We start from the raw sequence: 16,925 nt of genomic DNA on the forward strand, positions 1-16,925 counted from the left end.
CTTAGAAAGCTCTCCCTTCAGATTCCTCATGAAATTACCTGGGCTTTGGTCAAACCCACAGCTCTGCGAAATGAAGTAACCTTCCCACTCAGTTGAGAGCAGGCCATCTCAGCGTGGTGACCGACCCCAGCCACACCAGCACACGGCTGGCCCGGAGCTCAGCAGGCTTTGTGCTGCGCATGGACTTGGCAAAGCTGTACACAGGGGTGTGATGGCACCTCCCAAAAATAGCTTTTACACTTTGGATAATGAGATAATTCCCTTACAGCCCAGCTCAGCTGACTCCATCCAGCCTTCTTTTCTTCACTCCTTTCACAATGTGAAAACTATTGCTCCTTTTTTCAGTCCTTCGTTCCAAATTTGAAATCAGCAGAGCCTCTTAAGCTGGTATGCTACCAAACAACATAATGAACAGCCCCTCTGGGACGTGCACTAACCCTCCTTGCAAACACAGCTCCTACTAGGGAGTTGGAACCGAGCACTTTCCCCTTGCAGCAGAAAGTAATTTAGATAGTATTTGGAAAGAGCTTAAAATCAAAAATGAGAGACTGTGAAGTTGGAACAGGTGGCAATCTACAGGGAACAGGACTGCCATGGCCACACATTTGGTCCAAGCCCTGCTGGATTTAGGAGACAAGGCAGCTTGCATCAGCTGAGGATTTTTGCCCTTTCTAGAAATCCTCTCTATTCTCAACTGATTTAGCGATATTTAATCACTCCTGATATAAACATCAGTCCTCATAAAGCTTTATCCTCATCAGGCTTTAATACTAGCAACATTCTCCTCTAAGGGGTCTGGGTCCAAACTGTTTCAAAACTAAACAAAATCAATTAACAGGTTTGACTTCAACAGACTGTAGATAAAACCCTATAGACACCAGGAGGGAGCCATACAAAATATGAAAGAGGTCAATGGTTCTGTACAGTTATTCCAGCTGGAATTCTTAGACAGTGAAGTGTTCATAAAATGCCATTTTTTCTATTAATATGTAGCTTTGAAACTGTGCTATGGCTGACATACACAGGAATTCCTCTTTTCTCCTCCTTTAATAAAAATACAGTGGACACCATAAAAGAAGAGTTGACATTTCTTCTTGTACGATGGCAGAACCCTTCATACAAGCACAACCGCACTGAACACTCTTCTAGATTATTTGTTAGACCGAAGTTCAAAGGAGGGTGCAATGTAGCCAGGAAAAAGTCCCTCTGGTTAAAATTTAGCATGCAAGATCTCAACAAAAGTGATTTTTAATTGACTGTGCCAATGCTTTTGTTTTCTCAACAACAGCGACAAAAAACGATTTCTTCCTTCTCCCCCACAGTAAACCACTACCAGCTGTTGATGGAGTATTTTTTAACACGCATTAAGTCATATTGTATATTGTCCATTTCATGCGTGCAGAGGTTTTTTTGCAACAAATTCCTTACCCTGTTATACCAATGAATCCGTGAGTACCACCCAACCTTGTAACACAGCCGAGAGCTTATTAGCAGGAGTGGGGTTTCACAGAAGAGGACTATGCTGGTGGCTGAAGTTACTTTTATGCAAAGGTGATCACAGCAGGAAGCTCACGCCCTGACACAAAGTCTTTCCGCAGATTTTGCTCATACAAATCAATGGGCCGTTCTTTCCAACTAAAATCCATTATGCATTAAAAAAAGATACAAGTACTTAAGTAATGTTGTAAAACTGTATGTATTTCAAGATGGTTCTCACCACACACTTCTTCCCATGTGTCTGTTATTACACAGTTCTCTGCATCAGCTGGATCAAGACTAGAACGCTTCTCTCACATTGCAAATTCAGTATTATTTCCTTGTTTCGATAATGACGACAATTTAATGCAACTATGAAGATAAACTCAGGAATCTTTTCTTATGCCAGGACCTTAAAATATGCCTGTTTATGGGCACAACCATTTGTGCAAATAAAATTGTGTATTTGTTTTGTATGCGTAAATTCAGGCCAGTGGAAAATTAAGCCCCATGGGGATAATTTAACCAACAATACAAAGAAAATTGTAAGGAAAATCTGAAACTTTGTCCTTAATTTACCCTGTTAGGGCAAAATAAGGCAGGAATCTCATACCATGTGTGCTACGGCACTTAGGTACAAGAGCATATGTTAAGTAAGGCGAGTTGCAGTCTCAGCTCTTAATCTCATTGTTTATTGTGGTTTAAAGTCTGACCCTTAACATTATATGTGGTTTAAAACTATATTTGGGGGAAAGAGAAAACTACTCTCCTAGGTTTGTAAATGTGCTTGTCTTTAAGGTTTGTTCCAGAGGAAACCATGCATGCCTTCGTTTGCTACATATGCAAACCCTTACACGATTTTTAAACATGCTAATGCACACATTCTGCACCCCAGGTTAATCGCGAAGGGTTTTTTGTTGGTTTTCGACGAGCAGCTTGCCTACAATCCACCAACCCACCACTCTTTATGTATATACGCTGAATAATTATGAAGCAGTGAGTATTTATCACCTTTTCTGAGCAGTAAGCAGAAAGAAATACAATACCATTACTTCCAGCTACTGGCTTTCCCAAGATAATTAGATAACACAGTGGACTGAAGCCTTGGTTAGCCCAATGCTGTTCAAGTTAAGTGATTGACATGCCTCTGTCTGGCTGCTCTATTAACTGTTTCATTTTGTTGCTATTTGCAGTTTGCTTGGCTAATACTTCGAACAAATACAGACTGTTTCTTTAGCCCCTTTTTTCTCTTTGACCTTCTCCTGCCCATTTTCTTTGAGTCACTTCAAACTGCCTTGAAAAGGCCCGTTGAATGCGCACAGTCCATCAGAGTCCCAGGTTCATCCCATTCCTTGCCCTGAATGCTTTACTTCAAAGATGGGCCGCATTCTTTAATTGCCCTTTGAATTAATATCAAAGGGTCACAATGCGAGTGCCAAAAGAGAAAGAGGCTTTAATGAAGCAAAGAGCTGCCATTCATTTGCAGATAAGCACGTTTTTATGCCTGACTGGTCACCGCGGCTAAATGCTCCGCGAAGGAGGCAGGGCAGGCAGGGAGACTTTTGCTTAAGTGGCGATTAGTTCAAACAAACAAGAGTAAACAAATAAAAACAACATCCCGACGACAGAAAATAAGTTAATATGGCTGAACGTGTTAAAAACCACCCAGCGCCCTATTGTGTTAGTAAGGCCATCAGCAGAGCCGCGGCTCCCTACCCTTTCACAGAAGAAAAACATTTTTTTTTTTCACTTAAACTTTCACTCTTAGTCCCAGCCCAAAGACACATTGTTTCAATGCAGTTGTTTCCAGAGGTAACGAGGAAAAAAAAAAAAAAAAGAGAGAGAGAGAGAGAAAGAAAGAAAAAAAAAAAAGAATTTATCTGCCTTTGCAATAGGAAAAAGGAATCGGCAAGTTAACTCTGCCCGTCTTTTTCTGCAGTTTGCATTTTAGTGCCTGGGGAATAAAACTTTATATTTAAATTACCTATTTATTTACATTTTGCTAATGCATTCGGTACTGGGTTAAAATGCGAGTGTTCAGCTTTATTAATTGCCTAAAGGTCTCTGATATTTTGTTTTAAAACTTCAGCACTTGGGGATTTTGTTTGCTTGACTGGCTGGTTTTGCTTATTTGAAACCCGTGAAGCTGCACTAAGGAAACGTACTCGGCTTCTTAATCCTACCTATGGAGTCTTCTATTTTCTCTTTAAAATACCAAGAATATAAAATTAAAATGAGCAGCATTAACGTACATTGTAATGCAATTACAGTCACAATGCAAGCATACAGCAACAAGAAGTTCACAGGTGTCCTCTGTATAAATTCTGACTTATTATTTATAGACCCAGGCTTCTCTTTGCACAGAAATAATAACTTACTTAACAAATACAAGGTCGTTTTATTGCAGTAGAGTTATCCCCCCATGAAAGAGGATTAGCCATACTCGTAACAGTGTAAAAGTGCCTTATAAGTGCATTCACGCCAGGAATTGTGCCGCCATCTCCCATAACTAAGAAGGTTGCAGGGGTACAGGCACCCAGAGAAACGGTCCACGTTTTTAGCCCCAGCCCTTCAAAAAAAGGATTTCCTCATTAATATTGCATACACTTAAGCCTAACCCTGCGTGCAACCTGTCACGAGGCTTCGCCTTACTGACACTCCCCGGGATTTCTCACCCCTCTGCTGCTGCCCTCTCCTGCTTTGCGCGGCCAGCCGCCCCTGCTGCCGGCTCTGGCTCTCCACTACCCACCGAACGTGAAGGAGTTTGACCTTCAACATCCAGCTGGAAGCTCACATAATGGAAAAGCACCTTTCATTGGTGAAGCAGAGGAAGAAGCGCAGCCATGGAAAGCAGGCGCCAGAAGTGCAGGAAGGTGTCAGCTGCAGAAGAGGCAGGAGTGGCAGAACACGCTGCGTGGGCAGCTTCCGTGCCAGCACGAGCAAAGGCAAATGGCTTCTTTAATCAGAACAGCCCGTGTGTGGAGCAACCTCCCAGGAAAATGCTGAAAAATTGCTACAGCCCTAAATTAATGGCATTACTGAAAATTTCACTTGTGATTCTTTGAACTAGCCCAGTTGGGATCCTACTTTATCACTAGTTGTGGTGATCCTAGAAGTCGACATTAACTCTGACATTTATTTCAGCAGGTACAAAATAACACCAAGTTTATGCCATTCTAACTCCCCATGCTCTTCTGTTTCAGAAGCATTATGTTTTCTAAAACTTTTCAAATATTTGCAAATTTATTCTGATTGTATTTCAAATTATTAATTTCACTGTCCTTTGTATGTTCCCAGACATTTGTGTTTGTTAGGCTAAATTACGCTATTACGGCTAATGAAAGACATACTGCCCTGTTTGAATTCTTTGTCTAGAAACCACAAAACATCTGACTCCTCTGCAATGCCAGCCCTGGCATTGCATCGGAAGCGAAGCTGCACCACACAACACTCAGAAATACATGAGAGGAGGTGGCGTATAAATAGGGAGAACATCTCCCAGGTGCGCACACGCAATGTGTTGAAGAGCAAGGCTGCAGGGACAGCACATCAAGCTGTGGATTGACGTGAAACTTCAGGGCTTGAAAAAGCAAAGCAGTGCTTCAGGGCACAGAGCAGAGGGTGCAGGCGAACACCCCAGGCTAGGGCTCAGACACAGACACCGGGGTCCCAAACCTGACACAGCCCAGCTCCAGCTCCAGCAGGGACCCCATGGCCATTCAGAGCTATGAGATGGACTCCACTCAGTCACCGCAGGAGCTGAGATCCTACTTTTTGGCACACATTGAGTCAAAACTAACGTGAGCCAAACATCTACCCACGCACCAATGCCACAACTATTACATTCTTTAAATAACCACCATACACAGGGACTATCCTCTCTCAACCAAGGGTACAATGGTGTTCAGTTTGTAGAGAACTACTTTGACACAAATTACTCTTATTAATTCACATATAGTCTAAAAATGCAGTGAAATATCTAAGTTTTAATCCCTGACTGTAATGTATTATGCAAATGAGATGCAAAGCTAGACCAGGAGTTACTGCACATGTCACCAAAGATAGCTAGACTTCACCCTTAGAATATGCTAAGAACCAACCTAATAAAATAAACAAAACAGTTTAGAGGATTTTCATCCTCTACATTTAGGTAACACTGTTTTACCCTGATGCATGAAAAAAAATACTATTAACTCCTCATTTTGTCTGATCTGTCACTTCAGCTCCTATCAGTACATAAAACATTCAGTGTTACAGTAACAGCTGTTCTAGAATAACCTAACTGGCAAGCAAAATAGAAAAATATTAGTAAAGCCATCTTACATAATCGTTACCATACAAATAGCTAAGTCACTATATTTCATGAACCATAAGAACTCTTTATTGTCATTATTGAATTATCAGGAACCACCATTAAATTTAAAACATAAGAAAATGGATTTTTTTATGTTATGTAAATTCTTTATGATATAAAGCAAACCAACACCATTCATGGATATGAGCCACTTCACACCCGACAAGGACATAAATGTGGCCATCCCTACACCCCTTTAATTAATTAGCTCTCCACCCACTACTGCCCGGGGCACATGCTCCTGTCAATATTCTCCTGGAAGTTTTTGTGGCAATATCATTTTGTGATAACTGGATTCAACTATACTCTAATTTTTGTCATCCTTTCAATATTATTTCTGGTTTTGGTTGTCATCTAAACAGCATAGTCATCAGGCTTCAAAGTCCCAATTATCCAGCTTCTTCTATCTGCAGCTTCAGTAGTTAATGCTATACAAACAAATTCAATACTGCCAGTGGTTTTGTGCAATTACCACTACACAAAACAAGGAGAAGAAAAAAATACATATGAGGAGCAAATGAATCAAAATAGAGACTTTAGTCCTTAATAGCCACCATCTAATCTTATATTCCGGAACTGGAGTGAAAGCACCCAACAAAAACCTGGAAGAAGAGCGTTCCCTGCCGTCTGGGGGCCACCCGCAGAAATAGAGTCCCGAACCTGATAAAACCTGGTCTTTGCTACACTAACAGTGATCTCCTAGCCATATCAGTGACTAACCGAAGCCCAGAGGTTGAACTGTATCAACACTTTCCTTATACCACACTCAGTGCAGAGTTTCCAAAGCATACAGTATTGCTGTTTGGCCAACTTCATGAGCATATCACATCCAAGAGCTCTGTTCATTGGGTTTATGCAGCTGGAAACATCCCCATTTATCCCCGTCCAGCCCTTACCTTCTGTTGAAAGATTTTATCAAAATCAGCAGGTCTTCTTTTGGAATATAGCAAGTTTCTGAGACAGCAGTTCAATGAACCTGGAGTTTAGCTGAACAGATAAATCATCACTCCACTTTTTAAAAATCTTTAAAGAAGGATGGAAAACAAACTGGATTTTAGGAAATAAAAATTCAAAGCCCATGCTGAATTCCTACCAGGACTGGAGTCCATGGGAAAGCATCTAAGTAAGAGCTGCCAACCTTCCCCATCCTCAGCAGCAGGAGGGTAGCTCTCCTCCCACGGCCTCTCACTCCGGTCAGAGCTGGATCCCTGGAAGTGTCACAAGACCTTAGGTGTGTTTTCCAAAATGTTCCATTTTGAATTTTTATTCTATAAAATTCAGCCTTACTATTTAATTTCTAGCTGTTCCAAAGTTGTCAAGAAGTGTCAGAATTTAATGTGAGTTTAAAAAAAAATCCTCTTTTTTTTTTTTCCCAAAAAAAAGTTTAATGGTACACCATTACCTTAAATCCAAATTAGGGAAAGGATTCAAGAGTTTTTGGTCTATAGATGTTCAGTGACAAACTTATCAAAAAAACAAACACCACAAACAGTTGCAGAAAAGAGACTTCTAGATGTCACACATACAACACAACCATCTTCAAGGAAAATGAGGAGCAATACAAGAGAATGAAAATGTCACCATATATTAATTCTTTAAGAGAGCATTGCTGTGACCCCAAAGCGCACAATATTTTGTAATCTACCCTACGCATGCAGCCTAGAGGGCCCAATTCTGCTGCTCCACGAGCATCTCCCAGCCCAGGGCAACAGCATTTACTTGGTCTTAACAAAAACATCGGTTCCAAATTGCCAAAAATTCATCACTGGCAGATGGGTGATCAAATGAAACATCACCATTGTGTCAAAAGCTAGTGGAGAAGCAGGAGGGACCCGCCTGCAACTCTGTTCTACACTTACTATCCCAGAACCCCTCAAAGCACAGGCATTTGACTTGAGCCCCACTTTGTTTTTTTTAAACATTCGTTTAGTCCCCAGATGATGTCAAAGCCTCAACATCACTTTTTCTGAACCACCGTAAAGAACAAGCAGCGATTGCTGTGCAAGCTGGCAGGATTTTAAAGAGGAAAATAAATAGGATGCTAACAAAGTTTCCAAACAACAACCCTGCTGAAGGTCTCAATAGAAAACATTTGTTATGAAGTAATAAGAATTTGCATAATTTTGGGGAATACTTTGTTTTCAAAGTAATTCTCTTTTTCACCTGCTTAGGACTTGACCATGTATGGCTTCAGTTAAGTTTTGTTGATGGCGGCTCATGTTTAACCAACTGTTTTTAATTTACAAATTAAACTTGTCAGAAGTAGAAATCCTTCCCTTGGAACCCTTCCAATACGTCAAGAATTAATTCTAATGAAAACGGCATTGCCTAAATGCAGGATGGCCACTTACTTACTTTATTTACACAAAGTCCTTCTCAGTTTCTTTGATAAAAGCAGCTAAATCTTTTTCCTCTTTCATGTTTTGTCAGCACTTGATTCCTTTTGTCCCCTGGCTATTTGCCTAGCTGTGGACAATAAGGCAGGAAGAATAGAAGCAGATTGTTGGAATGGCCCTCAATAAACCTAATTATGACATGTTGACTGCACTCACCATGACATATTCAGGAGATCCAGGCTTATTCAATTACCCTTGCCAGGTTTCTCTTTCAGACCTAAAGTTATCCTTTGACTGTTTGTATTTCTGAACAGTATTCATGTTCATTGTGAAAGAAAATCCCCTGGACTTTGAGGGGTTTCTAAGTTGGTGCTGTTATTGTAGCTAATTTTTATTAACTGAATGATAACATGATAAAGAAATAGACTTTTGTTATGTAATAAGAACAAATCAGTGTGTGCTTAAAGTTACACCTTCCTTTCCTTCCCGCCCGCCCCCCGCCGGAGATTGACAGCACCCATCACTGGAGTTAATAAACAGAGCCATTTTCTCGACATGTGTTTAAACTTCGGTGACACCGAGCATAACCGCACGGCAGAGCCCTTCATGGAGCAGGATCCACACTGTCACACCGCTCTGCCCCCAAAGCCTCCTCCTCCCCAACACCCAGCCCCGCAGCTTCCCACCCGCACCTCTCCTGTCTGCAGCCACTTCTTCCTCTGTTTGAAACAGCGCAGAGAAAATTTGCAATTAAAAATCGGGTTATAGGTTGGGTGGGAGCTGTTCAGTCGGCGGAAGGACTGTGCCAACCGTTCCTGCAAAGAAGCTGCGTGTCAAGCAGACAAAAGCAGGGAAAAACGAAGGGATGCCTAACGGAGAGAGAAAGAAGCAGCCCCCGATCAAACTCTGTTTATATGTCAAGCAGCTCCAGAAGAATTAATAGGCATATCTTCACCTCAAACCGTTGCTCAGTTGCAATCAGCTGCTTTGTGCCGTGCTGTCTGCTAGCTCCGAACAGCTCCTAGGACTTGAAGTTAAAGGAGAGGCTGCGGAGCAGACTGGGAACGCCTTGAAGATGTAGCTTGAAAAGGCAAGTGATCCAATGCAAAGCGACTGAGTACATTTATCCACTACTAACACTTCGCAGGTGGGGAAAATACACTGCTGCAGGAAAAAATGAGCACTTTTATTGTTTGCTGTAGCAAGCTTTACGTCCAGGGCCTGACCCAGCGGGGGACGCCAGCCGGCGCCGCAGCCCTGCGAGCAGCCGCGGTGCTTTCGGTCGCTGCGTGCACAAGGCACACAGACAGCAACAACGGGAATTGTTTCTTCACTTCATCTAGGAGAAGCGGCCAACTTCTCCGCTGGACTGACTGGTCAGCAAGCCAGTCTGAAAGAAGAAGAGTGAAAATACAGTTTCTGACATTTTTTTCACAATCAGTCCTCTAAAGGATGTTTTTTGGAGTGAGAAATTCAGGTCTCCAGAGAAGTTGGGTATCTCTACAATTGTTTTCCTTCTGATTCAGAACGGGGATCTGAATATGCCTCAGTAACAGAAAACCTCTAGGGGAAAATTCTTTCTGAATACTTTCACTTCGTCTCAAAAGCAGCAGCAAAAGAGGAAAAGAAATCAGTGCTTTAATCTTTGCTTGCTAGGTGTAAGAGTTGAAAAATTACAAAGTTAACGAATAAAAATATTTAGCTCCGTAAAAAAAGTTGAAATAAGTGATTTTACATAGACTGAACTCTTCCTTTCATTTTCTCATGAACAAAATGTTGCCATAATTACCGTGATCTGACAGTTTCATTCTCAATGAATCTGCATCTTCCGAACAGAAAACTGAGCTGAGATTTCCCAATCAGCACAATCTCCAAATAGTATTTAGGAAGACAATAGCACAAAATATTTCAAAGGCTATTAACAGTGTTTGCATGGAGTGGAGCCAGAAAAGTGTCTTAGAGGATATAGCCTAGTTTACTAAATTATCCATCATGCAGAGCATATGCATAGGGTTGGGTTTTGTTTGAAATTTGGTTCTTTTTCCTCTGTAATTTGAAGACTTTAATGGGTGTTGACAGCAAGTCCTCTGAGCAGCAAAAGGAACTTTTCTTAAAATATACATGAAATCCTCCATTTGCATCCTTTTGCTAACTAATAAAAGCAGCTACAGCTTTGCTTAAATGGTTACGAATGCGCCCGTCAGAACAAGGACATGATTTTTCCTCTGGCTGCACCAGCACGGTGCCTGGTCAGACTCAGCTCTGCCCTAACTGCAGCCTCCGTGTGTCTGTACATCTGTACACGTGTGTGACGTGTGTGACACCCAGGGAGCAGAAGGTACCGAGCATTGCTCCAAGGTCTGTAGGACTTGTTACCAAGACATTCAAGGGACTGACAAACAGATCAACAAATACATCAGGCTAAAGTGCGCTTTGCTACCTTACAACAAAAATGTATTAAAAGTGACCAGAAATCTCTCAGAGTTAGCCTGAAACACATGTATTCTAAATTCCATACCTTTATTCTATTGAATTATGTATATATTTTTAAAGATCTTCTATAAACATCAACTAACACTCACAGAGGGAAAAAATGCAGAAAAAAATAACTAAAGCTTAAGACAGACTCCTATACCTGGCAGTAGAGCCGGAAAGAGCCCTCAGTTATTCAGCTGGACAGAACTGTCTGCGTGGCCAGACTGGGATCTCAGCTACGCCGCTGGAAATCAAGGGGTTTCAGTAAAGGAACAGCTCTGATTTGATGCCAGCAACATTAACACCTGAATCTGGTCTTAAAACATACTCCATATTATGGCATTTGTTCCTGCCAGTTAATCTGAACATCTGTGTGGAATAGATATGTGTAATGCCTCAGTCCATTATTTCTTATTTCACAAGACCAGTTAGGTTCAGTCACTATCTCAAATTATCCTGGTTTCCTCTTTGTAACCTATCAGAATGTATGAGAGTAAATTAAAAGCAGTTCTCTCATTAAAATCAAAATCAGTGATGTACAGAAACATACAGGAAAAAGGAGATGGCAGTGGCTGAAGCTAAGCGTACCGAACCTGCTGCTGAGCTCCTCGCACAGCTCTCTCCCCAGTGACATCAAAACAGAGCCAGATAAAATCCTGGATACTCGGACAACAGGAACTTGTCTGACATTTTTAGGCTTTTATTCCATTTCGATAGGTGCAAAGGCGCATCCCACAGGTGCTTGTGGCACCTACTCCGTGAGCGATGAGCATCTGATGAGCAGCAGCAGCGTAAGAATCTCTCCTGGTCCTGAATTTTCCCTACCTCAATTTCTGGCAAGCTGCCAGTGATTCACATTCGGAAGAAAAATGTGGGTGTTTTTATCCTATTCAATTAGTATTTTCCTACCAGGGATGTCAAAGGCCATTTTATAAAAATAAGTACTTTGGATACATACATAATAGAGACTTAATCGTGTTCAGAAATGTTATATTCAAATAGCAAGAGCTGGAAACATAACTTGGGTCCTACTTACATGGAACATTTTTGAAGTCTACAGTTCTAAGCTCTGTACAGCTGATGCAAAACCCAACAAATAAAAACCACTATCACCCAATCCCCAATACAAAGGCTGCCAGCCCAGAACAGAACCAGAATCCAAAATACTCCTCTTTCCTTTACTTCTGAAAAACTAAAATCCCACTGACAATGCTGTACCAAATCCAAGCCTGCTGCCCCATTTTTTAGCTCTAATCCCTATTTATTCTTTCACCCTTTTTCCAAAATGGAAGATAAAATTAACTGTAATTGATTATTCACAGACGTGATTTTCAGAGATTTAGATGCTATTATATTATCCTTTCAATACAACAAAAATTAAAAAATGAATAGTACCATGCTTTTAACATTTATTACAAAATCACGTCCATTCAGATGGTTATTTTCCACAACTGCATCTACCTTTGTTCTGTGCTCCCTGCTGAATACAAATACCCTCGTTTGCTTCGCTGACTTAGAGTCTCACAGCAATGAAGCTGATCTTACCTAAAGTCATCAATGCAGTGGTTACCCATCTTCTCTTACAGAGGTTTTCCTTGAAAATTTTAATTGAAAAGTAGCAAATTTAAGCAAATCAACAACACGCCAGCTTTTCTCAGCTACCTTCCACTGACAGCTTCAAAGCAGCCCACAGAATCCGTCCACAAAAAGCACATTGCACACACACAGCAAACTTCGCTGCAGCTGCAAACATCTCGCTTTCAACCTAAACCTGACAAAACCCAGTTTCCTTCAAATATCCTGAGTGATATCGAGGATGCCCAAGCATGTTTGACAGGCTTGAGCTAAGTGAGAGCATGCAAAAGATATCTCCCACATCATCTAGAAGTTTTGTTTTCCATTTTTGAAGCAATCAGCACAAACTTCATACGAAACACTTTTGTGAAATACAGCACTGCCAGCTCGTTCATAACTCCTGGTTCCTCTCCCATGCTGAACACAGAGCTGAGTGCACGAGGACTGCCGTGGAAGGGGAGGGAGGCTGCACCTGGCTCAGCAAGACTGTCAGGGCTGGAGCACAGAGCAAGCACACAGACCACCACCAAAACACCAATGCATGCTAGCAGACATGCTTAATGAGGACAGCACACCGCAGCCCCCTCTGATGCTAAAATAAAATACTACATGCTCTGTGAGAAAGGTGCCGGGGGCTCTCCCGCCCTGTGGGTTTGCTCAGTGACTAGCTCCATCCTGGTACATGCCACACTCAGGGGCTGGACAGTATTTACCAAGTACTAGAGCTAAGATGCTGCAATATTTCTTTTTTTTTTTTCTTTTTTCACCAGAAGGTGACTGTCCCTCCCCACTCCCCAGAAGGTGGGCAGGCTCCCATGCACCAGCAGCAGTCAGCCCGTGGTGTCCAGCTGGCTGTTAAGTGCTTGCTGGGACAGTTCCTCTGCTTCAGTCCTGGGAAATCACAGTGTCTGCCTCCTGGTAGGCATCCTCTGGTTTCTCTTCTATGCCCATGCCTTCAACAAACACGGACGTGCCAGGCACCGCCGCTGAAGTGGCAGTATATTTGTTTTGCATGCCTCCAAACCACAGCCGTGCAGGTAATGCTAAATAGCTGCCAAGACCTATTTTTAACCTGGGTAAGTGACCCTAGACTGCTGCACTTAACATCATGGAAATAAATTATCAGGTGAAAAAACCCTTCAGAATTCTCCAAACAAAACGATGGTGTAAGGTCACGGTTAAGACCTTTCTCTGGATGTTTAAGTTTAGAGTTTCTTCTTCCCATCACACAAGCAACCCCACTAGAAACCCTGAGGTTTTGCAACATGCAGCCACGAAGTTCAGTGGCTATTTTAATGTACAGCAGCCATATTCTCAGACTAATTACATTAAAATACATTGGGGCAGTTCTCCCAGCTGAAAGGCACTTTACAGCGTATGAAACGAGCATTTTATGGAGGCGGAGATATAGGTCACCCGCCCCGGGAGCGGGTCTAGTGAACGGCTTCCCCACCCGCCCAGCCCTGCGTCTTCCCAGCAAGGCAGAGGTGGAATTTCTGAGCCTCTTCATGAATAAGCAATGAAAGCCTTGAGATGGTTCAGTGTAGCAGCTTCCAAAAAGGTGCATTGACTCTGCTGGGGACAGAGGTAGTACAGCCTGGGCGCATCAGTTCCCACATGATCCACTGCCTCCTCTGCAGGGAGAGCTGGCTCCTGGCATAAACAGCTCTCCCCGTCCTACCTCAAGAAAAACCTGTCAGGAAAGAAAGAGTCTAGAGAGTTTTTCCTTTGGCCTTTGAAGTTCTTCCTTGGCTGACTGATGCTCGCCCATACATAACTGGAAGAAAAGACTGCCATTGTGCTGCTCTTTACACCAAGCGCATTATTCTCCAGACAAAAGCTTGCGAGTCTAACTTTTAAACACACCTCTCTTTAGGCTGTACTGTTCCTAAACCATAAAATCTTTTTGTTCATTAAAAAATAGACAGCCTTTTCCCCCCTCAGGCAATCTACTCTGCTAGTTAGCTTTTTGTACTACTTTTTGCAAACGGATACCGCAGACGCCCAGCAGTTCGCAGCAGAACAGCCAGTTCCCATCCTCAGAAATACTGCATTTTTCCCCAGTATAGTCTCCAGTCACTTACCCAGCCCAGCTTTAAACATGAAATACAACCACTGTAGGAGCTCGCTGGCTTTGGACGAGACCTGGCAAGCAATCAGTCTCACCGAAAACATCTCCAGCATCTGGCAGCTCGCTGCTGCTCACAGGGTCTGCGCGCCGGGTCAGGGCTGGGGGTTAAGCGAGGAACATGCTCAGCACCTGCCTGCTCTGCCTGGCTCTAATCAGTATTCCCCACTCATGCCCAGGAATGCCAGAATTCCCCAGTTTCCTCAAAAAAATAACACACACACCCTCAAGGAAGGGAGAGGGGGAAAAAATAATAAAGAAAACTCAAATAGTTTAATTAAATTTGGATCTTACCCTAAAGACAATGCAAGTCTTGCTATTGACTTCAAAATCTCTTTGGATGTTTATGTGAAATCTCACATTTGACACTATTAAATAGAAGAATTCTTTGGTGTTAGAAACAAACCCCACAACTTTACTGTTAAAAAAAAAAAAATGACTGCAACAATGCCACTTTGCTTGAAACTCTAAAAACTAATAACAACTGGTTTTGTATTAGTAGTTCCCAAAGGCAGGTCTCGCCTTAGCGTGAAAGTTGTACTGCAATTGCACATCTGAAAACTTTTCTTTTTTAAGACCTGTTGACAAGTTCAAGCCAGTTTATCAACTGGAACCAGCTCCTCAGTTTTTGGCTCTTAGCTCCCTGTCTTAGTCACTAGGCTATTGCTCTCTGTCAGGAAGAATTTTTATAAGAAATAGAAAAAATAGTACAGATTTCATTTAAAAAAAAAAAAAAAGATGAAAATCAAACCAAAACAGTCCATCTTTAACCAGTCTGTGTAACACAAAAGGCCACTACTGAGAAGTATTTCTTCTCCAGAAAGATTTTGAAAGCTTATAGTTTTAAACTATAAACAATAAATTACAAACAATATACGTTTTAAACATACTTTTCTTGATTTTGTCTCCTTTTCTGCACAATTTATATTTCTATCTTAAAAAAGGCATTAGTAAAACATCCACTTAAAAAAATGTTTTAAGCAGCCATCTAGCAGTTCTATGCTTCTAGCGACTGCAATAGCAACACCCAGTTCTAGCAAAGAAAACAGCCCGAGACTACTGTGCCAGTCATAACCACATAAATTTAAAGCATTGAATATTTGCTCGGACCAAAAGCTATTTGCATATATATTCAATAGATTTTCCACACCGCATTAAAAAATTTGCAGGCTATTCATATGCAGCCCAGCAAAAAGTACGTACCATCAATGGGTGTACGTGTAAACCCGGCGTGGCTCAGGGCAGACTGAGGCAGCACCTCTGAATTCATTAACTTAACCCCAGACCGTATCACTTATGGACCTGCTTTTGCTGTAAATAATAGTGATAAAAACACTACAAATAAGGAGCTGAGTCTCAGTCCATCTCGTTAACATGCACTCACCTGCTGCTGTGACCCAAGGGCTGTGGCATGGCTCTGTCCTGTTACTGGGTGCCCCACAGCACGGGCTGCGGGTGCTCACTGCTCCTTCTGCGGGCAGCCCAACGTCCCCTAGCCCTGCCACCCCCAGCCTGCAGCTCCCCAGGACAGGTTACAATTCTTTCTAGCCACAATACATTTGTTTTAAAACATCATTTCGTCTGGGCATGCAGTTTCGACAGATGAGCTATGGCAGCCGGTGCTATACAACATTTTTGATTTCTGCATCCCAGACATTTGGAAATACCGTTCAGTGCAAAAAACACCATTGTTCCCATTTCAGAGTAAGGAATACACACAGAGGTAAGGTGCACCTGAACTGGAGCAGCTGACACAAGCAGATATCCTACACGCCAGCCCCATCTCCACTGCACAGGCTGCCAGGACGCACAGCAATAGGAGAAAAAAAAGAAAGAAAAGAGCACAGAAAGCAGAAGGCAGCCGCCTCTTCCTGCTCCGGGGCCATGGCCAGGCGGAGGCCAGAAACCAGGGCGGGGGCACGGCCCCATCCCGGCCGGCTGCAGGCACAGGCAATGCAGGGCACGGCTCTCAGGAAGGCAGAGCAGATTGTACCAACTCAAACCAGTTCTCATCCAAACCAAACCCAACCCTTCTAGCACTAATTATTCTGTGACCGCTTTTTTCTTGTTTGTTTGTATTTAGGGGTATCGCTTACTTATAAACACATTAGTCACCAAGATCACTCTTTCCTACTCAAGAAGGGTATAAAAAAGCTCCCTTGTCCCACCCCAAAGACGAAGAACCACACTCACCACAGCCCAGTCAAAAGACTGTTGAAGCCTATGGAAAGATGCCTTTGGCAGCCCCTTTCCCACAGCTGTGGGAACTTCAGCAGCAAACTAGCACCAGCTGTGCAAGTGGGGGAGCCGTTCAGCCAGGCATACTGGGACCTAAGGCAGCCACTCAAAGAGCTGAATGTCCCCAAGCGCAAATACCACCTTCAAAGCACAACTGTGACCACAATGCCTCCATCTAGAGAACACAGCAGTCCTGTGGAAGCTTCAAACTTTGCGTTAAAAAAATGAGCATCACTTATAAGCATCCCAGAAAAGGGCAGAGGAGGCAGAGCAAGGAGCAGCTTGGGCTGGCAGTCCGGGACGTGAGGGTAGCACGGCCAGCCCTGAGCCATCCCTAGCTCAC

At 42.6% G+C, this 16,925-nt stretch overlaps 1 protein-coding gene across 12 annotated transcripts in view; it reads right to left on the reverse strand.

The window, feature by feature from the left end:
• Positions 1-16,925, reverse strand: part of PAX3 (paired box 3) — a 78,521-nt gene that overhangs the window by 47,924 nt on the left and 13,672 nt on the right. Inside the window, exons 1-2 of one of the 12 annotated variants that reach the window (XM_080603739.1) lie at positions 16,538-16,894; positions 15,548-15,655 (exon numbers count right to left, since the gene is read on the reverse strand). The exons of 6 other annotated variants lie outside the window; for them this stretch is intronic. In XM_080603739.1, coding sequence (XP_080459865.1) covers positions 15,548-15,614 — 67 coding nt within the window. In that variant the 5' untranslated portion in view covers positions 15,615-15,655; positions 16,538-16,894. 5 more of the 12 variants (XM_080603738.1, XM_080603731.1, XM_080603733.1 and 2 more) reach the window with 5 other exon arrangements.

This window comes from Anser brachyrhynchus, assembly GCF_964034855.1.
Source record: "Anser brachyrhynchus genome assembly, chromosome: 9".
Lineage (NCBI taxonomy): Eukaryota > Metazoa > Chordata > Aves > Anseriformes > Anatidae > Anser > Anser brachyrhynchus.